The following is a 27,971-nucleotide window of genomic DNA, read 5'->3' as shown; positions in this document are numbered from 1 at the left end:
ATTCACCTAACATTTGGGACAACTGCTCCTAGTATCCCCAGGAAAGTCCCTTCTTAACTTCACAAAAACAGTAGTAGTAGTAACATAATCTTTAAAAGTTAATAAAACATAATTCGTTTTCTCAAATAACATAACTGCAACAAAAGCCTCAAAAGAAGCCACTCTCACTTAATGTCAGGTTAATATTATGTAGCAATAACTATTATGAATTTATGTTTAAGAAATTCTTGAATTAAAAACTAGCTTGTACCTTCTCAAGGTCTGGATCTTGAAAGGGAAATTTACTGATGACTACTTTATATTCTTCTTCATTAACAATAGGGATGGGGCTGTAATTATCTTCTTCAAAAATGTCCCTGTTAAGAAAGAATAAAGAATTGAAAATTTAACATTAAAAAAACATATCACTAGAGTGATATAGGATAATACTTAAAAAAAAAAGACAATTACTGCAAAAGCATATTTATTAGACAATTCTAAAATTCAATACCAAAATAAACCTTGTCCCTCAAAGTTCATATGCAATCTCTTCTTCCCATTTGTTTTATATCCTCTCAGCACTTTAGTTGTAGTTTTTTATTCTAGAACAATTTTTTTTTAAAAAAGATTTATTTATTTAAGTAATCTCCACACTCAATGTGGGGATTGAACTCACGACCCCAAGATCAAGAGTTGCATGCTTCTGGGGTGCCTGGGTGGCACAGCAGTTGGGCGTCTGCCTTTCGGCTCAGGGCGTGATCCCGGCATTGTGGGATCGAGCCCCACATCAGGCTCTTCCACTATGAGCCTGCTTCTTCCTCTCCCACTCCCCCTGCTTGTGTTCCTTCTCTCGCTGGCTGTCTCTACCTCTTTGAATAAATAAATAAAATCTTTAAAAAAAAAAAAAAAAGAGTTGCATGCTTCACCAACTGCACCGGCCAGGCGACCCTAAAACAATTCTGAAGATGTGCAGTCTGACATTACAGATAAAGGGCTGATATCCAAGATCTATAAAGAACTTATTAAACTCAACACTCAAAGAACAAATAACCCAGTAAAAAAAATGGGCAGAAGACATCAACAGACACTTCTCCAAAGAAGACATACAAATGACTAACAGACACATGAAAAAATGCTCAACATCACTAGCCATCAGGGAAATACAAATCAAAACCACAATGAGATACAACTTTACACCAGTTAGAATGGCAAAAATTAACAAAACAGGAAACAACAAATGTTGGCAAGGATGTGGAGAAAGGAGAACCCTCTTACAGTGTTAGTGGGAATGCAAGCTGGTACATGCAAGCTGGTACAGACACTTTGGAAAGCAGTATGGAGGATCCTCAAGACCTTAAAAATAGAGCTATCCTACGACCCAGCAATTGCACTACTAGGTATTTACCCCGAAGATACAGATATAGTGAAATGAAGGGGAACATGCACCCCAATGTTCATAGCAGCAATGTCCTCAATAGCCAAACTCTGGAAGGAGCTGGGATGTCCTTCAACTGATGAATGGATAAAGAAGATGTGGTACACATATACAATGGAATATTATTCAGCCATCAGAAAGGATGAATACCCACTATTTGCATCGACATGGATGGAACTGGAGGGGATTATGCTAAGTGAAGTAGGTAAAGCAGAGAAAGATGATTATCATATGGTTTCATTCATATATGAAACATAAGCAACAGCACAGAGGACCATAGGGGAAGGGAGGGAAATCTGAAGGGGAAGAAATCAGAGAGGGAGATGAACCATGACAGACTATGGACCCTGAGAAACAAACTGAGGGTTTCGGAGGAGAGGGGGGTGGGGGGATGGGGTAACAGGGTAATGGGTACTAAGGAGGGCATGTGTTGTGACGAGCACTGAGTGTTATATGCAACTAATGAATCACTGAACACTACATCAGAAACTAATGATGTAGCATACAGTGGCTGACTGAACATAATAATAAAAAAAAGAAGTGTAGTCTGAACAACCTCATTATCTATAACTAAAAACAAAGCCATGAGATGAAGAGTATTCCAGTGTATTTCTTGATAGGGACAATTCTCTAACCGTAAGTCTTTTCTCTCTTCCCAACTAGATCATAAGTTCCCTGAAGATGAAACAGTGTCTTCCATTTACTTAGTCTTTCCAAAGTATCGTATTTACAAAAGGACTTTTTATATTTAGTAAGGCAGAGACAGTTACTATTCGGAGCACCCAGTACACTTGTGCTCTCCTACACAGCCCTCTTGCAAAGGCACAGTTATATCACCAGTTTTGGCCACTGGGTTGTGAATGGAAGTGATAGGTGTTGCTTCAAGCCTAACTTATGAGCTAACTGTGTGACTCTCTTTCCCATGGTAATAGGGAAGACCACATGTTGAGAATGTAGAAACACAAATGCAAACACCCTGGATCTTGGACTACTGGACCCACTAGGGACTTCTGTGTGAGAAATAAAATGTCCGTGTTCATTGGCTAAGATATGGGACATTTTTGTTATTGTAGCATAACCCAGACTGTCCAAATATACTTGCTGTCCAATCATCAACTTTCTTTTAATCAATAATTCAGCTTGACTAATATTTATTGAGCACCTATTGTGTGCCAGGTTCTGGGTAATTGTGATGAAAATTCCCTACTTCATGAAGATATAAACGCAAAATCTTTGTTCTCAACCTATTGGAGATACAGATAGGAAAACAAATAATAATGTTTATAATAATGTGCTATACATACAATAAAAGAGGTGCAAGGTTCAGAAATAGCACAAAGGAAGAAATGATTAAGTTTATCAGAGTAGGTGGGTGACATCTCATGGAAAGTTTTATAGAGAAGCCACGAGCTCTGTAGAGTCTTTCAAGATGAAAAAGAAATACTTCTAATCAGATTATGGAAGAACAGCGTTTCAGAAAGATGGAACAAAACAAGCAAAAACATAAGGGGTAAGAAAAAGTATGAGTGTGGGAGGGAGTAAACCATAGGTAATGCAGTACTACTGGAATATCAAGTATACAAAAGACAAGGTGTAATGAGACCAAGCAGGTGGACAAACTGAGGCACCCAGATTTTATCCTGGAGTACCATTTATAGGTTTTAGGCAGAGAAATGTCATAGGTCCACTATGTGGAGGATAAATTGGAAAAAGGACAACAATGAACAGATGCCAGGGCAAAATACTGAAGAATAATCTAGATAAAAGGTGATAAGGATCTGAATTAAAGCTGTCCTAGTGGGGGCAGAAAGGAGGTGGCAAAAACAAGAGCTTTAAGAAGTAGAATATACAGACAGGATTTGAAAACTAAATGAGAATTATGAAGGAAGGTGTAATCTGGATGTATCTATGGTTTCTAAACAGGGCAAAGGGACAAATGATGTTAAGTGTCACCTCATCAGAGACATTTGCTGAGGTAAGGAAGATCTCAAGAGGATACAGTTTCCACAGTGGATGATTGCTATCTCACTGATAAATGGTCTAGGGTCTTGATGAGAGACTGGAAATAAAGGCACAGTTTTGTAAATCATGATGGTAAACAAGACAGTTAAAATAAGACTGTTTGGGGGTGGGGAGAAATAAGACTCTGTTCCCTAAAATATCGTGAGAGGCTTCACCTAATTCTATTTCTTTCTAAATAGTGTTTTAAAATAAGGGGTTAAAAGGAAAATTATACTATAGAGAACAAACAGATGTTTACCAGAGGGGAGGTGAGTGGAGGGATGGGTGAAATAAGTAAAGGGAATTAAGAACACATTTATTTTGATGAACACTGAGTAACAGAATTGTTGAACCACTATACTGTACACCTGAAAATAATATAACACTGTATGTTAACTATACTGGAATTAAAATTTTTTAAAAAGGCAAGTTACAGGTTAAGAAACTACTAGAAGACGATAAACTACTTACTTTACACAAATGCCAAGTAATCAGTTAATATGCAAGGAGAGATAATTTATTGAATAGTACATTCATATTCTGAATATGTCAATGTAGTCTTAAAAGGGACTGTTTACTAAGTTACTTTGTGTAAAGCACTATACTTGGGGCTAGGCAATCAAGAATATATACGCTTCATTCCCTCTTCTGATTACCCCCCCTTTCTTTACCCTTTTCTTCTCCTATATAATTTAATAATTTTGGAAGAATTAAGATGGCAGAGGAGTAGGGGGCGCCTGGGTGGCAGAGCGGTTAAGCGTCTGCCTTCGGCTCAGGGCGTGACCCCAGCGTTATGGGATCGAGCCCCACGTCAGGCTCCTCTGCTATGAGCCTGCTTCTTCCTCTCCCACTCCCCCTGCTTGTGTTCCCTCTCTCGCTGGCTGTCTCTATCTCTGTCTTATAAATAAATAAAAAATCTTTAAAAAAAAAAAAAAAGATGGCAGAGGAGTAGGGGACCCCTTTTTCAGCCGGTCCCCTGAGTCGAGTTGGATAGGTACCAGACCAGCCTGAACACCCACAGGATCAGCCTGAGACGCAGGAAGATACACCTGGATCTCTACAAATGAACATCTCCAGCGCTGAGTATTGAGGTACCAAGCGGGGAGACGTGAAACCGTGCACAGATATCGGAAGATAAATGGAAGGGGGAGGGAGCCGCCGCGTTCGGGCACCAGGAGGTGGTAGCCACCTGCACAGGGGAGCTGGAGGACTCGCGGACCAGCACCCGCGAGAGAGCAGACTGGGACCGTGAGCCAGGAACGCGCGCCTCCAGACTGAAACGGAGCTCCGGTGTGCTCACTGGAACCAGACTGAGACCGGGAGCTTCGGAAGCGCACGGGGGCGGCTGACGGTGTTAGAAACACAAAGGACAGAGACACGACGGCCCAGGAAGTGAGGGCTGGGATGCCAGGTGTGGGGCGCACATCCTGGGACACTGCAGGATTGAGCAGCACCAACAGAAACAGAGTTAAAGTGGCCAGAACATCAATGGAGAACGGTCCACAATCCCTCTCTTCTGAGACAGAGGCTGAGATTTGGCCACTGCTGCTCTGACTCTCAGAAGAGGTACAGCAAACCGCCAGGGAAAGCCGCCAGAGAACAAAAGCCCGGAAATACCGGCTCAAAGCGTGCCCATCCCCATCCCCCCTTNGAAATAAAGACGTTCCAAAATCGCCAATCATTAACCAATTTCGTAACCACGAAACCAGCCCTACAGGAGATATTAAGGGGGGCTCTATAAAGGTAAAAAGGCCCCAAGAGTGATACAGAGCAGCAAGTCACAACCGATACAAAGACTTTAAAGAGAAATGGCATCATTAAAATCATATCTGTCAATAATCTCTATCAATCTAAATGGCTTAAACTCTCCCATAAAACGCCACAGGGTTGCAGATTGGATAAAAAGACATGACCCATCCATTTGCTGTCTACAAGAGACTCATTTTGAACCCAAAGATGCATTCAGACTTAGAGTAAGGGGATGGAGTACCATCTTCCACGCAAATGGACCTCAAAAGAAAGCTGGAGTAGCAATTCTCATATCAGATAGACTGGATTTTAAACTAGAGGCCATAGAGAGAGATACAGAAGGGCACTATATTATTCTTAAAGGAAGTATTCAACAAGTGGATATGACAATTATTAATATATATGCCCCCAACAGGGGAGCAGCAAGATACACAAGCCAACTCTTAACCAAAATAAAGAGACATATAGATAAGAACACAGTAATAGTAGGGGACCTCAACACCCCACTATCAGAAATAGACAGAACACCCTGGCAAAAACTAAGCAAAGAATCAAAGGCTTTGAATGCCATACTCGACGAGTTGGACCTCATAGATATATATAGAACACTACACCCCAGAACCAAAGAATACTCATTCTATTCAAATGCCCATGGAACATTCTCAAGAATAGATCATGCTCTGGGACACAAAACAGGTCTCAGCCAATACCAAAAGATTGAAATTATCCCCTGCATATTCTCAGACCACAACGCTCTGAAATTGGAACTCAACCACAAGGAAAAACCTGGAAGAAACTCAAACACTTGGAGGCTAAGAACCATCCTGCTCAAGAATGACTCGATAAACCAGGAAATCAAAAAACAAATTAAACAATTTATGGAGACCAACGAGAATGAATACACAACGGTCCAAAACCTATGGGATACTGCAAAGGCAGTCCTAAGGGGGAAATACATAGCCATCCAAGCCTCACTCAAAAGAATAGAAAAATCTAAAATGCAGTTTCTATATTCTCACCTCAAGAAACTGGAACAGCAACAGAGGGACAGGCCTAACCCACTGACAAGGAAGGAGTTGACCAAGATTAGAGCAGAAATCAATGAATTAGAGACCAGAACCACAGTAGAGCAGATCAACAGGACTAGAAGCTGGTTCTTTGAGAGAATCCATAAAATTGATAGACCACTGGCAAAACTTGTCCAAAAACAAAGAGAAAGGACTGAGATTATTAAAATTATGACTGAAAAGGGAGAGGTCACGACCAGCACCATTGAAATTGCAAGGATTATTAGAAACTTTTATCAACAGCTATATGCCAAAAAACTAAACAATCTGGAAGAGATGGAGGCCTTCCTGGAAACCTATAAACTACCAAGACTGAAACAGGAAGAAATAGATTTCTTAAATAGGCCAATTAACTATGAAGAAATTGAGTCAGTGATAAACAACCTTCCAAATAATAAAACTCCAGGCCCAGACGGTTTTCCTGGGGAATTCTACCAAACATTCAAAGAAGAAATAATACCTATTCTCCTAAAGCTATTTCAAAAAATAGAAACAGAAGGAAAGCTACCAAACTCATTCTATGAGGCTAATATTACCTTGATCCCCAAACCAGGCAAAGACCCCCTCAAAAAGGAGAATTACAGACCGATTTCTCTAATGAATATGGATGCCAAAATCCTCAACAAGATCCTTGCTAATAGAATCCAACAGTACATTAAAAGGATTATCCATCATGACCAAGTGGGATTCATACCTGGGATGCAAGCATGGTTCAACACTCGCAAATCAATCAATGTGATACATCATATCAACAAGAAAAGACTCAAGAACCATATGATCCTCTCAATTGATGCAGAAAAAGCATTTGACAAAATACAGCATCCTTTCCTGATTAAAACCCTTCAGAGTGTAGGAATAGAGGGTACATTTCTCAATCTCATAAAAGCCATCTATGAAAAGCCTACTGCAAGCATTATTCTCAATGGGGAAAAGCTGGAAGCCTTTCCCTTAAGATCAGGAACACGACAAGGATGCCCACTCTCGCCACTATTATTCAACATAGTACTAGAAGTCCTTGCAACAGCAATCAGAAGACAAAAAGGGATCAAAGGTATCCAAATCGGCAAAGAAGAAGTCAAACTGTCTCTCTTTGCAGATGACATGATACTCTATATGGAAAACCCAAAGGAATCCACTCCCAAACTATTAGAAGTTATAGAACAATTCAGTAAGGTGGCAGGATACAAAATCAATGCCCAGAAATCAGTTGCATTTCTATACACGAATAACGAGACTGAAGAAAGAGAAATTAGGGAATCCATCCCATTTACAATAACACCAAAAACCATGCGTTACCTTGGAATTAACTTAACCAGAGACGTAAAGGACCTATATGCTAGAAACTATAGATCACTTTTGAAAGATATTGAGGAAGACATAAAAAGATGGAAAAATATTCCATGCTCATGGATTGGAAGAATTAACATAGTTAAAATGTCCATACTACCCAGAGCAATCTACACTTTCAATGCTATCCCGATCAAAATACCGAGGACATTTTTCAAAGAACTGGAACAAATAGTCCTTAAATTTGTATGGAACCAGAAAAGGCCCCGAATCTCCAAGGAACTGTTGAAAAGGAAAAACAAAGCTGGGGGCATCACAATGCCGGATTTCGAGCTGTACTACAAAGCTGTGATCACAAAGACAGCATGGTACTGGCACAAAAACAGACACATCGACCAATGGAACAGAATAGAGAACCCAGAAATAGACCCTCGGCTCTTTGGGCAACTAATCTTTGACAAAGCAGGAAAAAACACCTGGTGGAAAAAAGACAGTCTCTTCAATAAATGGTGCTGGAAAAATTGGACAGCAACATGCAAAAGAATGAAACTTGACCACTTTCTCACACCATACACAAAGATAAACTCCAAAAGGATGAAAGACCTCGATGTGAGACAGGAATCCATCAGAATCCTAGAGGAGAACATAGGCAGCAATATCTACGACATCGGCCAAAGCAACCTTTTTCATGACACATCTCCAAAGGCAAGAGAAACAAAAGATAAAATGAACTTGTGGGACTTCATCAAGATAAAAAGCTTCTGCACAGCCAAGGAAACAGTCAAAAAAACTAAGAGGCAGCCCACGGAATGGGAGAATATATTTGCAAATGATGCTACAGATAAAAGACTGGTATCCAAGATCTACAAAGAACTTCTCAAACTCAATACACGAGAAACAAATAAACAAATCATAAAATGGGCAGAAGATATGAACAGACACTTTTCCAATGAAGACATACAAATGGCTAACAGACACATGAAAAAATGTTCAAAATCATTAGCCATCAGGGAAATTCAAATCAAAACCACACTGAGATACCACCTTACGCCAGTTAGAATGGCAAAAATAGACAAGGCAAGAAACAACAATTGTTGGAGAGGATGTGGAGAAAGGGGATCCCTCCTACATTGTTGGTGGGAATGCAAGTTGGTACAGCCACTCTGGAAAACAGTGTGGAGGTCCCTTAAAAAGTTAAAAATTGAGCTACCCTATGACCCAGCCATTGCACTACTGGGTATTTACCCCAAAGATACAGACGTAGTGAAGAGAAGGGCCATATGCACCCCAATGTTCATAGCAGCATTGTCCACAATAGCTAAATCGTGGAAGGAACCGAGATGCCGTTCAACAGATGACTGGATTAAGAAGTTGTGGTCCATATATACAATGGAATATTACTCAGCTATCAGAAAGAACGAGTTCTCAACATTTGGTGCAACATGGACGGCACTGGAGGAGATAACGCTAAGTGAAATAAGTCAAGCAGAGAAAGAAAATTATCATATGATTTCTCTCATCTATGGAACATAAGAACTACGAAGATCAGTAGGGGAAGAAAGGGATAAAGAAAGGGAGGGTAATCAGAAGGGGGAATGAAACATGAGAGACTATGGACTCTGAGAAACAAACTGAGGGCTTCAGAGGGGAGTGGGGTGGGGGAGTGGGATAGACCGGTGATGGGTAGTAAGGAGGGCACGTATTGCATGGTGCACTGAGTGTTATACGCAACTAATGAATCATCGAACTTTACATCAGAAACCATAGATGTACTATATGGTGACTAACATTAAAAAAAACATTAGAAAAATATAAATATAATACAGAATATAAATATAAACAACACTGGTATTCACAATATATTTGGAGAGAACCACACACGATAAATAAACTATAACAATAGTCAGACTACAAATTCTATCATGGAAATAGCCAAGTTTTAATTACTCAGTACTGACGATAACTTTTACTTTTTGCCATTTTAGGTTGTTGCTTCATTACTTGTAATATCTTTGAAGATTTAGGTCAGGAATAAGAAAAGCTTAAATTCTGCTGCTTCTCTTATTTGTTTCAAGATTTTATTTTTAAGTAATCTCTACACCACCCAACAGGGGGGCTCAAACTTACAACCCCAATATCAAGAGTCACATGCTCTACCAACTAAGCCAGCCAAGCGCCCCTCTGTTACTTCTTAAAAATCTAACCAGAAAGCGTTATCTAGAAGTGTACTGAAAGTAGAAATCAAAATACATTTGGGAATTATGCATTACAAGTGACATTCTATCATTCATTATCTTCCCCAACTACAAAGAAGGATAACATTAATCCTATCTTCATCTAATGAATCCAGATTATATCACANTTAGCTTCCCAGAGAGAAAACAATACCTCACGGTTTCCCCAATCTTGGGGACCAATCTCATTACTAGAAGTCTTTTTTTTTTTTTTAAGGTTTACTTTATTTATTTGAGAGAAAAAGAGAGAGGGAGAGAGCACACGAGCTCAAGTCAGGGGGTGAGGGATGGGGGGCAAAGGGAGAGGATCTCAAGCAGATTCCGCACTGAGCGTGCAGACTGATGTGGCGCTCGATCTCATGACCCTGAAATCATGACCTGAGCCAAAATCTAGAGTCAGATGTTTAACCGAGTGAGCTACCCAGGTGCCCCCTCATACTAGAAGTCTTATGATACATAAGAGAAAAAAGCTGGCTCAATACAAATCTATCAACAATTGTAAAAACAACTGGGCAAGTTAATAACATGAACCCTATAAGTTAAGATTTTATATATATCAGTATATATAAAGATTTTATAAAGATGTCATATTATATCACATTCTATCATTGCATATATATTACAGATTACCACCCCTATCAATAAGAACTACCTGTATTTCTAAAATATTAAAGATAAAAAATTGCTGACACTTAATACATGTTTCATCAAGACTGTCAACTGTCCACTTGAGACAACATCCTAACAATAAAACCCCTAAAGATTGTTAATAAAAAAAGTGCAAATAAGAATTTATTTGGTTGATTTCAACAAAAGTATATCACCTTGTGAACCACTTGGGTATTTTTAAAAGATTTTAGAAGGTCAACTCCATAGTTTTGAAAACTGATGAGGCAAATGCCAAACTGATGTTAAATCATGTCACATATTTTCTGTTTTAATCTCATCAAGTACTATTGCCACATCCCTTCTATCACATTTTGGTGACCTAGATGTAAGATCTCAAGATTTACAAGTTTTTTTGAAAGAAAGAAAAAAGAAAGGAAGACAGGGAAGGAGGGAGAAGGGCAGGAGGAGGGAGGGGAAAAAAGGTTTTAGAATTAGGGAACAAGTTTCCCTTTTCATGGTAATACAAAATTATATAGATCTTAAAATACTTTGTCCATTCCCTGCAGGCAAATGACTAAAGCAAAAGTAATTTTCCTAATTGGATGCTTTAAAGATTTTAAATCTAGTTACATTGTTTATAAAAATAGCACTTTTTCCAAACAAAATTTAAAAGCTATAACTCTGTTTCTGATACTAAATACCTTTGAATACTTACAGCCTTATATCTAATCATTTACTGGGGGAAAAAAAAAAACTACAGAGATTAGAACTAAAAGTAATATAACTAAAAATTTATTATAAATGGTTCAGCCACTGTGGAAAAAACAGTATGCTGGTTCCTCTTCCTCAATTTATTCAACATAGCTGCCATATAATCCAGCAATTCTTCTGGGTATATATCCTAAAGAACTGAAAACAGGAACTCAAACATTTATTTGTACATCAGTGTTCACAGCAGCATTACTCACAAGAGCAAAAAGGTAAAAATGACCCAAATATCCACAGATGGATAAACAGATAAATAAAATGTGGTCATATCCATACAACGGAATATTATTCAGCCTTGAAAAAGAATGAGATACTGATAGATGCTACAACATGGATGCACCTTGGAAACATTACGCTAAATGAGATAATCCAGACACAAAAAACCAGACAAACACTGTAAGAGTCCACTTATATGACATAGCTAGAGTAGCCAAATTCACAGAGACAAAGTAGAATGGTGATTGCCAGGGGCTAGAAGAAGGGACTAGGGAGTTAATGTTTAACTGGTACAGCTTCAGTTTGGGAAGATGAAAAAGTTCTGAAGGATAGTGGGGATGGTTGCAACAATATAAATGTACTTAATGTCACATTTTAAAAAGGTTAAAATGGCAAAATTTGTTATGTAAATTTTACTACAATAAAAAATTATTATAAGCATTTTTCATTGCTAAATGTAAAATCAATCACTTTAGCATTTGACAAATTTTTTCACTATTACATTAAGGTTCTATGGCTTTTGACTAACCTGAAAACTCCAGCCCATTTCTTAAGAAGTGTTTCATTGTATTGATCTCTTATTTCAAATAAAAGGTCAAAAAGTCGGTTCACTGGAAAACCATAACCCTAAAACACAACAAAAGCAGATAAACAAGTCAAATAAGTAAATATATTCATTAGAGAAATGGTGGGAATACTGAAGAATTGTTTGAAAGTGATCACTATACCATATATTGTATGTCATTCCAACAGCATGAAAAGATATCCTTTTGACTTTCTATTAGGTTGCATTAAGTAAGAAAGAGTCTAGAAAGAGTTTTATGAAGCTGGAATAATTTTTCAATTTCTACTCTCTCTTTTCAGTCTGGATTACATTGTTAACCCTAAAAAGTATTGGAAGTCAAAACTGGAGAAAAGTTCAAGATTAGTGATCTACATAATGGTGTCTTGGAAAATGATCCCTAAAAAGGATAAAAGAAGAAAAGGGAATATATTGTGTCTGAAACATGCTGGTTTCCCTTTGCACCTTCAATTTAAGATCAACTTCACTGTATAGGGAAAATGTACACCTTTTCATCAAACATATACTTTCCAAAACTATTCCTTTCCAACTTCAAAGTCATTGAAATTTTACCTATTTCAGGACCAAAGACTTCTGCTGCATCATAGTTGTCCCTTTTCCCCTCAAGGTTTCCCACTTATTTATTCTTGATCCTACTCCTGCAGGAACTGCTCCATGGACTATCTATTCACTATCGTCTTTAACTTCCACTAGTTCCTTTCTCTTGGCTAAATAAATATGCTAATTACCTCCCATATTTAAACCAAAAAAAGTAAGAAAATACAAAAAAGCCCTTCCTCGATTTGCTATGCCCTGACAGATGCCTCCTTTTGTTACTGTCTTCACAGCCAAACCTATTACAATATAACTGCTGCTCCTATTCCTTTAAAACTGCTCTCAACAATGTCACAGATTACCTCCTAAATACAAAAGTTGATGATCTCTCACTCTACATTCCCTCTCTTGAAACTCAAGTGCTTTGAATTCTGTAACACCACTTTCCCTCTTTGCTCTCCTCTTACCTATGAAGAGTCGTCCTTCCAGTTTCCCTTTTCCTTCTACCTCCATCTTTAGATTTTTCTTCTAGGTCTCTAGAGAAATCTGACGTCTACTGACTTTGGACAATATTTTCTCTGATTATTCTGAATCTACATCTCTAGTTATGCCTCTGGAAGTTCCAAATATTTAATTCCAACACCTGTTAGACATCTCCCGTCAGTCTGCCAACAAGCATGCTAAAGTTAACTTATCTCTTCCCTTTTCAACTAAACAAAGTGCTTTTCCTATTTCTTATCTGTGTTAATAGTTCTACCATCAATCCAGTTTATCAGGAAAGAAACTTGAAAAACGTCGAAATGACCCCCCCCCACAAACATATCTAGTCAGTCACCAAATTCTTTTGATTTCACCTCCTTCACAAATCTCAAATCTATCACTCTTCTCCATCATTTATTTTTTTCCAGAAATATTCCCAGTGCCAATGCCTTATTTTGGTCCTTCACAACTCTTGCCTAGACTGAAGTTCCAACCATCTGTCTCTTTCAACTCAATCTATTGCCAAGACTCTCCAAATTAACATTTAAAATACAAATCTGATCATACCATTCCACTGGTTAAAAACTACCAAAGACTAAGTCCCACAAGTCTTGCCATAATTTGGGTCAAACTACCTTGTCAGTTTCATTACCACGATTTGCCCTTCTTTACTCACATCCACCCACTACAGTTTCTTCACAATCGAGCTGCTTGACCAATCTCATGCCCACCATACTAACCCTCGATCTGTAGTTTACACATGCTATTTTATTTTCTCTGCCATTCATGCCGCTTTCTTGATAGGTACCTGCTGAACTCATCTTTAAAATTCCAACTCACATTTCAACTTTCTATACAGACTTTCCCAATCCTGGAACCAAAGTTAGACATTCCATCTTCTGCAAACCCAAAACTTTTTAATATACTGCCACTTTAATATGTCTTATACATCTTATTTGTTTACAACTAAACTATAAATTTCTTGAAGGATTTTTATATCCCACTGTCTTACTTTTATGTCTCTATCGTTTTACACATCATCTAGCTATTAGTACATGGTTGGTGCTCAAAAAATGTTAGTAAACGAATCATAACTGTTTACTTTTGATTTGCTTAATAGGCAATAAACAGAACTATAATATGCTGGTATTACTTTTTAATGTTATTGTTTAGTCAGCTTTAAGTAATAAAATGAAATATGAAAAGAAAATTTTCCTTAGGGTGGCAAAGTGCCAATTTAAAAAACTAAGTATTGTGCAATATTCTTTAATTAGTTTTTCCAAAAAGACCCCCCCCAATTCTTCAATTAAAAGGTATAATTTGAGGGGTGCCTGGGTGGGTCAGTCAGTTAAGCATCCCCACTCTTAATTTTGGCTCAGGTCATGATCTCTGGGTTGTTGGGCTCCACGCTGGGCATGGAGTCTGCCGGAGAGTCTCTCCCTCTGCCCCTCCCCACCACTCTTTCTCTAAAAAAAAATTGTAACTTGAAAAGTCAGCATTTATTAATTATGTATAAGACCCGACTAATACTCAGCCTGTCAATTTTCAGTAGAATGAAAACACTGCAAAATTTCTAAATAAGTAATAAGGATTGGTTTGTCTTCCTTAATCTTATTTCAAAGCAGTAAGATTAGAAAGGTATACTTACAAGGGTTTATACATCCATTACTGTTTTACTTTCTAATACCTCTATTACCTGAATATTGTTTATTACTCTTCTCCAATTCTCTAGAGATCCTTGGAACCACACCACATATTCTAAATTCAGTTGTACTCAAAAGTACCAGTTCAGAACAGTTCATTATGGTTTACAATGGGAGCTTGTACCAGAAAATAAATCAATGTGGCTAATCTAGATCGAGAAAATCTTGCTACAAAATAAATGCCAGCTGAGCTAAATTTTGTACTTAGTGATGTAGCTGATTTACATTCTGACAGAAGCTCCTTTTTTGCTATGGATCCATAACAGTTTATGGACTAGTAACCCTTTCCAGACCAGTCAGTGGTATCCCCACCATGCTTTGAGTAGTAATGCTTTTATTTTTTTTTTAAAGATTTTATTTATTTGACAGAGATAGAGACAGCCAGCGAGAGAGGGAACACAAGCAGGGGGAGTGGGAGAGGAAGAAGCAGGCTCATAGCAGAGGAGCCTGATGTGGGGCTCGAACCCATAACGCCGGGATCACGCCCTGAGCCGAAGGCAGACGCTCAACCGCTGTGCCACCCAGGCGCCCCTGAGTAGTAATGCTTTTAATCATTAAAGATAGCAAAACTCCTTCAAGTTACTTAGAGATAGGCCTAAAAAAATTAAGATAGTTTCCAATAAAACTTACCAAAAGTTTTTTTTTTTTTTGCAGAGGAATCAGTATTACAGATACATTTGTCACAAAATTTGTGAAAACAAAAAAATCCATATTACCCTAGTGTTATAGTATAAGGCAGAGAAATTAATAAAGATATAAGACAATAAAATAATTTACCAAAGGAGTATATGGAATCTTCTTAGGTTTAAGAATAAGGTAGACAACTATTATTCTAGGATGGAAAGATTCTTGTGATGAAGCAAATCGTTTAAATTAGCATTTCCCAAAGCATATTACATGAAGCTCTAGATCTGCAAGATGTCATATGGGGGAAAAAAGATTCAAGGGTCAAATATATTGGGAAAATGCTGCATAAGCACCTTCCTTTTGGAATCATATGGTATAAATTTGCTCTGAGAAAGGCTTTCAGTGGAGATATCTGTTTTACTTCACTTATTTCCCAAATGTTTAGAACACAGAACTCTTTTTAAAGTAACATCTATTATCACACTTTGGAAAATGCTAATCTATATTTCACAAAATGTTCTTCCAACCATAAAAATCCCAAAAGTTTAAACATGAAAACAAAATGCAATCAATTCTTGACCATCCATGATGAAGAAAAAGGGACAAGCTGAAAACTCTGATACTGAAAAGGCACTGAGTTTTGAGACAATTCAATTTTAATCTTATTTTTAAAAAGAAAAAAACAAGACACAAAGAAGTAAAGTGATTTGCTCACAGTCATAGTACACCTGAAATTAGGAAGGAAATGAGTGGATACAGCTTTCAAACTGTATGTTTTCATATTTGTTATCACACTTAAAATTCAAAACAATTCTGAAAACTAGTAATAAACCCATTTTTACCAATGAGGATCTAAAGCTTAGAAAACTTGTAAACATACAATTAGTCAACAGCAGAAGTGGAATACAAACTCAGGGTCTTGTGTGACTCCCAGAGCCCATGCTTCTTTGTCTTAAGACGAACTTATATCTTCTCATTTCTAGTTCAGAGTCCTTTCTACTACACCATGCATTTTTTTAACTACAAAAATACTTTATCTAAACAAACAAAAACTTTAATCTAACTGAATGACCAATATTTTAAAAGATGGTAATATTTCCTGAGTTCTGTCCAAGCTTCATAATCAGGAAGCAGGGAAGAATGAAAAATCTTGGGTAATAGGGAATACCAATACATAAGCAAACATTTGGTTATTACTAATTTACTACCATTCGTCCATAATAAAAAAAATGAGCATGTTCTATATTTTGTATACCTTTAAATGGTCAAAATAGCCATTAAATGAATATTAGATTATCACCCACCTGCAAAGTATCTGCAAATATTACAATGAGATTCTTCAGCTCCAGAACAAGATCAGGATCAGTACAGTAAGACTGGGGGAGAGAGGTTGAGGGATGAAATACAAACAAACAAGCAAATAAAAACCTGAGTCATTTGGTTAAAAACAAATAAAACCTGAAAATGTTCCCTTCGGTAGGCCAGACTTATAATAAATTTAAAATCTTGGTTATTAGTTAGATCCATGGCTGGTTTCCTCTATTCAGTAAAAATTCTTAGGGAAAGACCATAACATAATGTACCTGAAGAATCTGTATTATATGAAAAGAAATTTTCCTAAAATATGCATGTGCTAACTTTTGGTCAAAGCAATGATGCTTATATTTCTAAGTCTCTAGATTTTAAGGAACTAAACTGAAAAATGGTTTATATATTGATCATATATTTTTACTTTTCTATTATTTTGTATTCTCTTATAAAAGAGACATATTACTTTTTTTCCAATATAAGAATGACAATTGAAGTATTTTCTAATTAATTCACCAAAAGAAACTAATTAGTTTCAAAGGGATAGTGAAACTTACTCTGTTCCCTTAATAGCATTTAATAAGATTTTTAGTGTGATATGTTGCTTTTAATACCTTGTGACTTTGTATTTGATGTCATATAATTAACAGGAAGCATACTATAATTTTACATATTCAGAGCTGGTCTGAATGTAAACCATGATAAAACATATTGTTCTTTATTAATATGTTAGAAAAAGTTATAGCTCATTGGACAAATACTATATAAAGAATCTACAATCCTATAAATAAAAATGTAGTACATTTAGGGGCGCCTGGGTGGCACAGTGGTTAGGCCTCTGCCTTCGGCTCAGGGCGTGATCCCGGCGTTATGGGATCGAGCCCCACATCAGGCTCCTCTGCTGGGAGCCTGCTTCTTCCTCTCCCACTCCCTGCTGGTGTTCCCTCTCTCGCTGGCTGTCTCTATCTCTGTCGAATAAATAAATAAAATCTTTAAAAAAAAAAAAATGTAGTACATTTATAATCTAAATACTACATAAGCTAATAATCCTTTAAAATATTTTCAATCTCTATTCTCAATAATAAAATTATTAATAATAATTATAGTATTTTAAGTATGGGGAGATTTTACTGAAGGTAAACTACTAAAACTGTCTTAAGAAAAAGTCTATAATAAGCAATTATTAATTTCAACAATCTTTATAAATAACACTAACATTATTTCCACAAAAGGTATATTATGCAAATATTTGATCATTTTATTTTCATTCATAAAAAAATCTCTCATTACATAAAGGTTCATTATTTCAAATGAGTTCAAATTTGACAATTGCATATTTTCAAGAAATCTGTAATTGTATTACTGCAAACACATTATAAATGTCAAAGAACAAGTTCAATTGAGTTTTAATGGTGGAGTTTATTTTGGAAACAAAGAATTTGCAACGATAATTAAAAACCCTTTCTTCATGGTGCTTTTCAGTGATCTAATGAAGAGGTCAGTTGAGACTAATGAGACCAGACTAATTCTTCATTTCCTATAATGCTGGACTAAAAGTGCCTTGGGAAGCCCCAGTCAGCTGCAAAATCACAGCCCAGTATTACCAAACAAAAGCCTAACATAACTACTTCCAAATCTGACCTGTTACCAAAAAATGCAGAATGACGGAGGCATGGTTTTCTTCTGACATTATACATTTCAGAAGTTCCTGAAGTAACTGAATTAAAAATTTAGTAACATAATTTGTCTGACTTACTGAATGAGCTCTAAGGACAGCAATTATCTTTGAGAGGGCCATGTTCCAAAGTTCATCAGTGTATGCCCTGGTTACTAATCCTTGGGTCACATGTAAAATGTGATCTTCCACCACAAAGAACCTAAAAACAATAATTACCAACATTATGTGTTAAAAAAAAAAATTAAAGTCCAAATAGAAAACAAGCAGTTCTGACATTTAACATAATATAAAAATAACAGTTATTTCCATATTAGATACATACCCTACAATTTGAGTGAAATATCTTCTATAGCCATCAACTGTTTCATGCTTCAAATGAAAAATAAAAATCAATTTAAACCAATAAATAATGGTAACATAAAAGTAACTTCCAAGTCACTACAACATTTAAATATTTAGAGGATTTGCTGTATGCTGCATACATTTTTAAAGCACCAGAGATACACTAGAAAAAACCAAAAAGCCCTTACCCTCATGGAACTTATACTCAAAAGGAGACAGACAATAAACAAGTTAAAAAGTAAATACGATTTCAGAACCCTCTTCTTAGCAAGCTAGTTCAAGCCACCATAATTTACTTGTGCTATTACATCTTTCTCCTACACAGTCTCCCCACCTTTCAGGCTTGTTCCCCACAGTCTATTCTCCAGATAGGTATCAGAATGATACTTTTCAACGAGTAATCAGATCATTATATCTTCTGCTAAAAACCTTCAAATGACTTTATATCTCATTCGTAATAGAAGTCAAATTCCTTATAAATGAGCCATAATTGCCTGTTAATAATTTTAACAAAAGGCATACAGGAAAATATCTGATTATTTGAATTTCATTCTTAGAAGTTTATTACATGAAATATTTCATAATTTTAATTAAGTTCAAATGTTGTATTTTGCTATTTCATAAATGCAATCAAAATTTTCAAACACCTGGGGTTTTTTCAGGTTGTGGGAAAAGAAATGTTTTTACCTTTTACTTTAAAATACTATGATCAGAGAGAAAGTTTACATAACACCAGATGTTTGACACTGCTTGATAACTTGCTTTATAACATGCATATAGTCACATTTTATAATGTGTCATGTGTGGTTGAAAAGAAGATGTTTCTATAGTTGATGAAGCAGGCTTCTACATGGTTCATTAGATCAAGTCTATTAAGCATGTTGTGTATTCTTATTGATATTCTATCTACTTGATTTATTAGAGACATGCTTAGAAATCCACTATGGGGGGCGCCTGGGTGGCACAGCGGTTAAGCGTCTGCCTTCGGCTCAGGGCGTGATCCCAGCATTATGGAATCGAGCCCCACATCGGGCTCCTCTGCTATGAGCCTGCTTCTTCCTCTCCCACTCCCCCTGCTTGTGTTCCCTCTCTCGCTGGCTGTCTCTATCTCTGTCAAATAAATAAATAACATCTTTAAAAAAAATCCACTATGGATTTTCTATTTATCCTTTCAGTTGTGGCAATCTAGCATTACACATTTTTTTTAATGATTTTTTATTATATTATGTTAGTCACCACACAGTACATCCCCGGATTCCGATGTAAAGTTCGATGCTAGCATTACACATTTTTGTGTCAATGTTACCAAGTGCTTATAGGTTTCAATTACCATTTTTTAACAATTCTAAGACATGCATATTTTATTTTGTCATTCTAGATCTTTTTATATTATACGAAAGTATAAACTCTGTTTCTACTCTTTTACTGGTTACTCCAGAAATTATATTATGCAAACTTAAATAATCAAACTAAAATCAATCAATACTTTTACTCTTCTGGACAATTCAGCAAATTGTAACACAGTTTCATTTCATTAACTCCCACCTCAAGTTGGTACTTTTGTTGTTGTGCATTTTAATTCTATCTCATTTTAAAATCTATAATATTTTATTAACATTATTTTCTACAGTTGACATAGATTAGCCCACATATTTATACTTTTTTTGCTATTCATTCCTTCCAGCATCTCATATCTTCCATTTGGCATCACTTTCCTTTTGCCTGAAGTAAATTCTTTAGAATTTCCTTAGTAAGGGTACCTTAGTAGCCAACTCCCCTCTTCTTTGTTTGAAAATGTCTATCTTTGCCTTTGTTTCACTGGATATAGAATCCTAGCTTAACAGTTATTTTCCTTTAGCATTTAAAATATTTCATTGTTTTCCTTTCTTGTGGATAAAAACCTAGGAGCAAGACTGCTGGGTTGTATGATAAGTGTATGCTTAACATTATAACAAATTGCCAAACAATTTCCAAAGTGGCAGCATAATTTTTATACCACCAGAAGTGTATGAGAGTTCCAGCTGCTCCACATCTCATCAGCACTTGCTATTATCAATCTTTAATTTTAGCCATTCTAGTAGGTCTGTAGTGGTATCTCGTTGTGGCTTTAATTTGCATTTGTCTGATGAAAAATGGTACTGAACATCTTTTCATGTGCTTATTTTTCATCTGTGTATCTAGTAAAATGTCTACCTGGATCTCTTATCCATTAGTTTGTCTTTAATTATTTAGTTACACAAATTCTTTGTATATTCTGAATACAAGCCCTTTGTTAGACATGAGTTTTGCAAATATTTTCTCCCTACCTATGCCTTGTCTTTTCTCTTTCTTGACAATGCCTTTTGAAGAGTTTTTCATTTTGATTTTCAATTTATCCACCTCTTTCTCTTATGGTTCATGCTTTATGTAACTCATCTAAGAAAATACTGCCTAACCCAAGATCAGAAAAACCTTTGTTTTTTTCTAAAAGTTTTGTAATTTTAGCTCTTGCATTTAGGTCCATGATCCATTTCTTGAATTGCTGAGGTAAAAGTCAAAACTCATTTTTTTACATATAGATAATTTAATTATCTCGTGGTCAAAAGACATACTTTGTATGATTTCAAGTTTTTTCTATTTGTTGAGATTTTTTTTTTTAAGATTTTATTTATTTATTCAACAGAGATAGAGACAGCCAGCGAGAGAGGGAACACAAGCAGGGGTAGAGGGAGAGGAAAGAAGCAGGCTCATAGCAGAGGAGCCTGACGTGGGGCTCGATCCCATAACACCGGGATCACGCCCTGAGCCGAAGGCAGACGCTTAACCGCTGTGCCACCCCGGCGCCCCTGTTGAGATTTATTTTATAGCCCAGAATATGATCTATCTTGGTAAACCTTCTACGTGCATTTGAAAGGCATATGTATTCTGCTATTTGGGCTGGAGTATTCAAAAAATGTCAATTAGCTCAAGTTAGCTGATACTATTTTTCAGGTCTTCTATTTTCTCTTTATCTTTGTGTTCTGCAGTTTCACCATATGGTCTCCCAGAGTGTATTTCTTTCTATTTAACCTACTTGGGATTCCTTGGGCTTGACTCCCTAAGTTTCTATTTCCTGTCCATACTGGAAAATTCTCAGCCATTATGCCCTCAAATACTCTTCTGTCCCACTTGTTCTATCCTCTCTTTCTGTAACTCCAACTAGATATGTTAGACTTTCTCTCTGTATCCTCTCTGTCTTCTGTATTTTTATCCTCTTGTCTCTCTGTGAGGCTTTCTAGATAATTTCTTCAGATCGACTAAGAGAATTCACCAATTACTAAACCCGATATTCATAAAATTTTTAAGTTTGATTAATATATCTTTAATTTCTATGTATTCTACTTGATTTTTCTTCATTTTGGTCATTCTTTACAGTTTCTTGCTCCCTATTTATATCAGCAAGCTTGTCCTTTATTTCTTTAAATATATTAAATAGAGTTATTATATTAAATGGCTAATAATTCAAATACTGAAATTCTCTTGGGATTTATTTCTGTTGCCAATATTTTTAATGATTCTCATTTGTTTGATAATTATTTTTTTTAAAGATTTTATTTAATTGACAGAAAGAGACACAGCAAGAGAGGGAACACAAGCAGGGGGAGTGGGAGAGGGAGAAGCAGGCTTCCCGCTGAGCAGGGAGCCCGATGCAGGGCTCGATCCCAGGACCCTGGGATCATGACCTGAGCCGAAAGCAGATGCTTAATGACTGAGCCACCCAGGCGCCCTGATAATTATTTTTTACTGTGATTTGCTAATTTTCCTTGAAACTATGACATGAAAGTTCAGAGATATGCACTTGCTTCTACTAAGCAATATCAGCATGGAGTAAGTTCAAACTAAATTTTCAACTTGAGATTTTTTTTAACTATTCAAATAAAGTAAATTTGGTTTGCAAACACGTGTGAGAAATGGCCTGTTATGTGTTCTCAGAGATCTTTGTCCCCTTTCCTTCAGCACCGACACTTAAGATAGGCAATTTCCCTATACTGTTTAGAAGAAAGAACACAGAGGTTTTGTTAGATTTTTTTTATACCATTATATCCATTTATTTATTTTTAAGTAATCTCTATATCCAACAGGGGCTCAAACTCATGACTCCAAGATTAAGAGTTGCATGGTCTCCTGATTGAGCCAGTGAGGTGCTCTGAGATGTTTTTGATCTCTAGATAATCCTAATAAAGAGCCTCTAATTATTTGGAGTCTGCACTTTCTAAGGGAGACAACCTCTTATCAGCTATTCTGGGTGGCTCTGGGCTTAGGCCTCTGTATTCCCATGTCCTCCAAATTCATGCTTTCCCATTCAGCAGATGCCCCTAAGATAAAAGCCACAACTACTGCTTCATTAAACCTATCTGGATTTTTTTTTAAAGATTTTATTTATTTATTTGACACAGAGAGAGAACACGAGCAGGGTGAGTGGCAGGCAGAGGGAGAGGGAGAAGCAGGTTCCCTGACATGGGGCTCAATCCCAGGACCCGAGCCTAAGGCAGATGCTTAACTGACTGAGCCACCCAGGCACCCCAAACCTATCTGGATTTCTGCCTTCATTTAGGTTTTCCTGTTTTGTTTTATAGTTAGGTATATTGAGGTATAAGTTACATACAAGAAAACTCACTTTTTCATGCACTGTTCCTACCAGTTTTCACAAACACATCTAGTCACATAATTATCACCATAACTGACATATGGAGCAATTCCATATTCACTTAATTTTTGTTCTGACTATACTTTTCTACCAAATCCTCGGTGCATTTAAAAATAACTTTAAAATTTTTTAAATGTTTTATCCAGCATCTTTGTTTTTTCACTAGAACAATTTATCAAACTACATAGTCCACCATATTGTCAGAAATGAATTATCACTCCCTAATACTTTGAATATCTACTTGTTTATCTCTTTATTTATTCACTGCCTATTTTGTTTACTATCTTTCTTCCCTAAGAGAATATATGCTCATGAGAGAAGGAACTTACCTGTTTTGTTCACTGCTGTACCTTTAGCACCTAAACCAATTATTGGGAATGGTAGGTATTTAATAAGTATTTGTTGTTGAATGAATAGTAATACATGCTTTGAAGAAATTAAAGCAGGGTAAGAGGCAAAAAGTGACAACAAAACCAATTCAAAATTTTCACATACTTACCATATTTGATTGGGGTTGCAATACAAGTCTTGCTTGTTTCTTTCTTTGTTTTCGGTAATAATTTTCGAATGTTTCTTCATCACCCTAAAGTAAAATCAGCAGAGTAATGAAACACACACACCTACAGAACAGATAACTTTTTTTTTTTTAGGTTTATTTATATATTTGAGAGAGAGAGACAGAGCATGAGTTGGGGGAGGAGCAGAGGGAGAGGGAGAGAGAGAATCTCCAGCAGACTCCCCACTGAGCAGTGAGCATGATGCAGGACTTGATCTCACGACCCTGAGATCATGATGTGAGCCAAAATCAAGAGTCAGACACTTACCCAACTGAGCCACCTAAGCACCCAAACAGATAACTTCTTTACCCCTAAGAGTCATTTTGAAATTTCTAACAAATGGAATATAAACACTGAAATGGTTTTTGTGCGTTTCAATGGAAACTGCATCATTTATATCATATCCTTCCAGGTTATCAGGTTCTAGTTCTGTTCACTGTCTTTGAGCTATTTTGCATCTCTTTCTCCGTTTAGGTAACTGATAAATATATAAATAGTATTTTGTTTGGTAATGATTTTAATTGATTTCCTCCCTCTTTAGTTTTGCCTCCATTTGCAATTCCTCTCAACATTCCTTTACTCCATATAATTTTCCTGTTATATGACTTTTTCTGTGAATTGATTATAATATCTCTTTGGCTCTCTCACATGGAAGTAATAAAAAAATTCTTTAACATGTGCAAACAAAACAAAACAAAAACACTGAAATGGTATTTCATACTGAATGTCAAGAATAAGTTTTTGGGGGCGCCTGGGTGGCTCAGTCGTTAAGCGTCTGCCTTCGGCTCAGGGCGTGATCCCAGAGTCCTGTGATCGAGCCCCACATCAGGCTCCTCCGCTGAGAGCCTGCTTCTTCCTCTCCCACTCCCCCTGCTTGTGTTCCCTCTCTCGCTGGCTGTCTCTATCTCTGTCAAATAAATAAAAAATCTTAAAAGAAAAAAAAAAAACCTCTGAGCTGCAGATTTAGTGTATTTAATTTACCGATAAATGCCCACCCTAAAAACTAATTAGCAAAGCCAGTCCTCACAATCAAACTTCTATTAAGTCAATTGTATTTACTATTCCTCAGGAAGTCTAACTTAACGCTTCAATTCAAATAAACATGTTAACATGCATTGTGGAATATTATATGATGAAAACCACTAAGAAATAAATTATAAAGTTATGAAAGTCATCAAGATTAAGATTATTTAAATCCAATACGATTGCTTTATCCATTCATGTACCTTAAAAACAAGGTAATAAATGACTTCTCATTACTTAAATGCTGTTTCTCATTAGTTAATTTATAATAACGCAATGTAATAGGCAGACAGAATTCTAAGTTATTTACAAAAAGAGGACTACGATAAAAAAAATACAATATGCCTTCAGTAAATATGTGGACATATATAACACTTTGGTATTAAACTTTGGAAACAAGAAAATAAAACCAAGTATAAAAGTCAGGAATAACATATGAATTTTGTTAGAGATGGTGATCATGCTAGAAACTAATCAGGCTGGCAGCCAACTTTTATTTTAATATGAAGTCAAAAATATTACACATGTAACTGGACTTCCACTTATGATACAATTTGACAAAATGGCTTCTAACAGTTTTTCTGAATCACAACTTCTATGAAAGAATGGGTTAGTCAACGTAACTTCAAAAATCTGGCAGCCCCAGAAAATACTCCAGTTATGTTTAAAAGATTCTGCTTCACTAACTCATATTATTTTAGATGTTTAAAGGTTTTTCTTTACAGAAAATGACACATCTTAGGGATGAGTATTAAGATTAGCCAAAAGCACTGTTTATATATAAACACACAGGACACAGTTTTGCATTCAAATTTTCCTATGTTCTTACTTCTGTACTCTCATAGTACTCCCTCCTAAAAGCACTATATTCATTGTCAACAGCTGGGGAACAAAAGAGATCAGGACCTTAAAAGAAAACTGTCATTACTTCCACCTATGTCATTACTACCTACCATGTATCAGAACTAAGAATAGCTCTGGACAAAATATAGTGTTTTTAACATGGTTTATGCTTTTCTGAACAAGAAAAGAAAGAAAGAAACCCTTCCCTTAATTAATCATTAAAGGACACTTCTTCTGTATTTGTCGTCTTGGAAGTTTTTACACATCAAGACAGGCACAATGGTAGTAGCAGTGAAGGATTAATACAATGGTATCGGTGAATGATAGGTATTTCTTTTATGAAGTAAGTATGGTATGGGGCGCCTGGGTGGCTCAGTTGTTACGCGTCTGCCTTTGGCTCAGGGTGTGATCCCGGCGTTCTTAGATTGAGCCCTGCATCAGGCTCCTCTACTGGGAGGAGCTCTTCCTCTCCCACTCCCCCTGCTTGTGTTCCCTCTCTCGCTGGCTGTCTCTCTCTCTGTCAAATGAATAAATAAAATCTTTAAAAAAAAAAAAATGAAGTAAGTATGGTGGCCTCCAAGATGGCCCCCAAATATCTCTTGTAGAGTCCCATCCCACATTCTACCAGGGTTGATCTGTGTGACCAGTAGGATGTAGCAGAAGTGAAAGTGCGGTGCCTGAGATAGCTTATTCGGTTAAGCGCCTGACTCGGTCTTGGCTCAGGTCATGATNAAGTGAAGTGAAAGTGCGGTGCCTGAGATAGCTTATTCGGTTAAGCGCCTGACTCGGTCTTGGCTCAGGTCATGATCTCAGAGTTGTGAGATCCAGCCTTGCATTGGCCTCTGCGCTCAGTGGGGAGTCTGCTTCTCTCCCTCTCCCTGCCCCTTTCCCCATTCATGATCTCTCTTTAATAAAATAAATAAATAAAATCTTAAAAAAAAAAAAGAAGTAAAGGTATGTCACTTCTGATATTACATTATAAAGGACGTTATGGCTTCCATATCAGCCTCCCTCAGATCACTCGTTTTAGGGAAGCCAGGTGCCATGTCATGAGGATTGTCAGTCAGCTTTGTAGACAGCCCATGTGGCAAGGAACTGAGGCCTTCTGCCAACAGTCATAACAGAAGCAAATATCCCAAGTCCTGTCAAGCTTCAGATGACTATAGCCCTCACTGACACCTTGAATGGAACCTCATGAGAGACCATGAGCCAGAACCACCCAGCTAAAGCTATTCCCAGATAGCTGACCCTGTGAAATAATAAATGTGCAACAATAATAAGTAATATCTTAGGTAACTTTTCTAGAAACAGACACCAAGTGATACAATAAGGAAGTGCTCAAAGGGGAGACTGTTCAAGAAGTGAGAAAAGCAAGAGAGGGAATGAGAGGAAGCCAATCAAAGGTGCCAGATTCAGCCAAAAAAGTCTTCAAGAAAACAGGCTTCAGCCGATACCACAGTAAAACTCTAAAGGATAAGTTATACTGCAGAGGGACTTTTTTTTTTTAGGGGAGAAACATGTTCTTTTATTGATGCAATACATCCAGTCACACCAACAACTGACACCCTATGTCATGGTACAGCTTTGTACTCAGAGTTCATCTCAAAATACCAAATATCATAGTTAGAGTACGGATCAAATTGGGAAAATAAAGGAGCAAATGCAGGCACAGTTTCAGGTAGATACTAGAACTGATGACCCAGAGAAGTGCATGCTGATGTGAAAGCTCCTTAACACACGTACAGAAAATGTTCTAATGCTGTATTTCAAATATATTCTGAAGTTTTAAGCCTTTGCCTCAACTATAAAAACAAAATAATATGTACTATCTAGAACACCTAAAAATTGCAAAACACTATAATAATACAGCATAAAGATTCATGCTCCCTCCAGGGCTGAGGACTCTGAAGCACTTCCAGCTGTTACGAAAAGAGATCCAAGGGGATCTGGGCAGAGCACCAAAAGTAAGAGAAGGGAGGCTGGGGTTCCCAGACAGATCATTTCTAGGAAAAAGCAGAAGATCTAGAAATTTTTTCCTTAAAAATTCTAAGCCAGGCCCTTTGGAAAGCCTTTAAAATCCCATAAGTCCCTAGGACAGCAAATCTAACACTACCTTCACTATTCCTTATTTTAAGAAAAATGGTCCCTGAACACACAAAATTTACAATACAGCCAGCTAAGGAAATTCACATAGCTCTTGGGATTTTTCAAAGAGAACCTTTTTTCCCCACAATATACCTATTTTCCTTTCATAGAACAGACATTTCATCAAACAGAGCTTG

The 27,971-nt window shown here is 36.8% G+C and overlaps 1 protein-coding gene across 3 annotated transcripts in view; it reads right to left on the bottom strand.

Annotated features, from left to right (window-relative positions):
• Nucleotides 1-27,971, bottom strand: part of EXOC6 (exocyst complex component 6) — a 236,130-nt gene that overhangs the window by 121,843 nt on the left and 86,316 nt on the right. For all 3 annotated transcript variants that reach the window (XM_019796276.2, XM_002916102.4, XM_034662963.1), the window contains exons 9-14: nt 23,766-23,849; nt 18,581-18,627; nt 18,337-18,457; nt 16,577-16,648; nt 11,875-11,972; nt 251-356 (exon numbers count right to left, since the gene is read on the bottom strand). In XM_019796276.2, coding sequence (XP_019651835.2) covers nt 251-356; nt 11,875-11,972; nt 16,577-16,648; nt 18,337-18,457; nt 18,581-18,627; nt 23,766-23,849 — 528 coding nt within the window. The remainder of the gene's footprint in view (nt 1-250; nt 357-11,874; nt 11,973-16,576; nt 16,649-18,336; nt 18,458-18,580; nt 18,628-23,765; nt 23,850-27,971) is intronic.

Source organism: Ailuropoda melanoleuca, chromosome 6 (assembly GCF_002007445.2).
Source record: "Ailuropoda melanoleuca isolate Jingjing chromosome 6, ASM200744v2, whole genome shotgun sequence".
In the NCBI taxonomy this organism is placed as follows: domain Eukaryota; kingdom Metazoa; phylum Chordata; class Mammalia; order Carnivora; family Ursidae; genus Ailuropoda; species Ailuropoda melanoleuca.
This window is presented reverse-complemented; position numbering and strand designations above follow the sequence as displayed.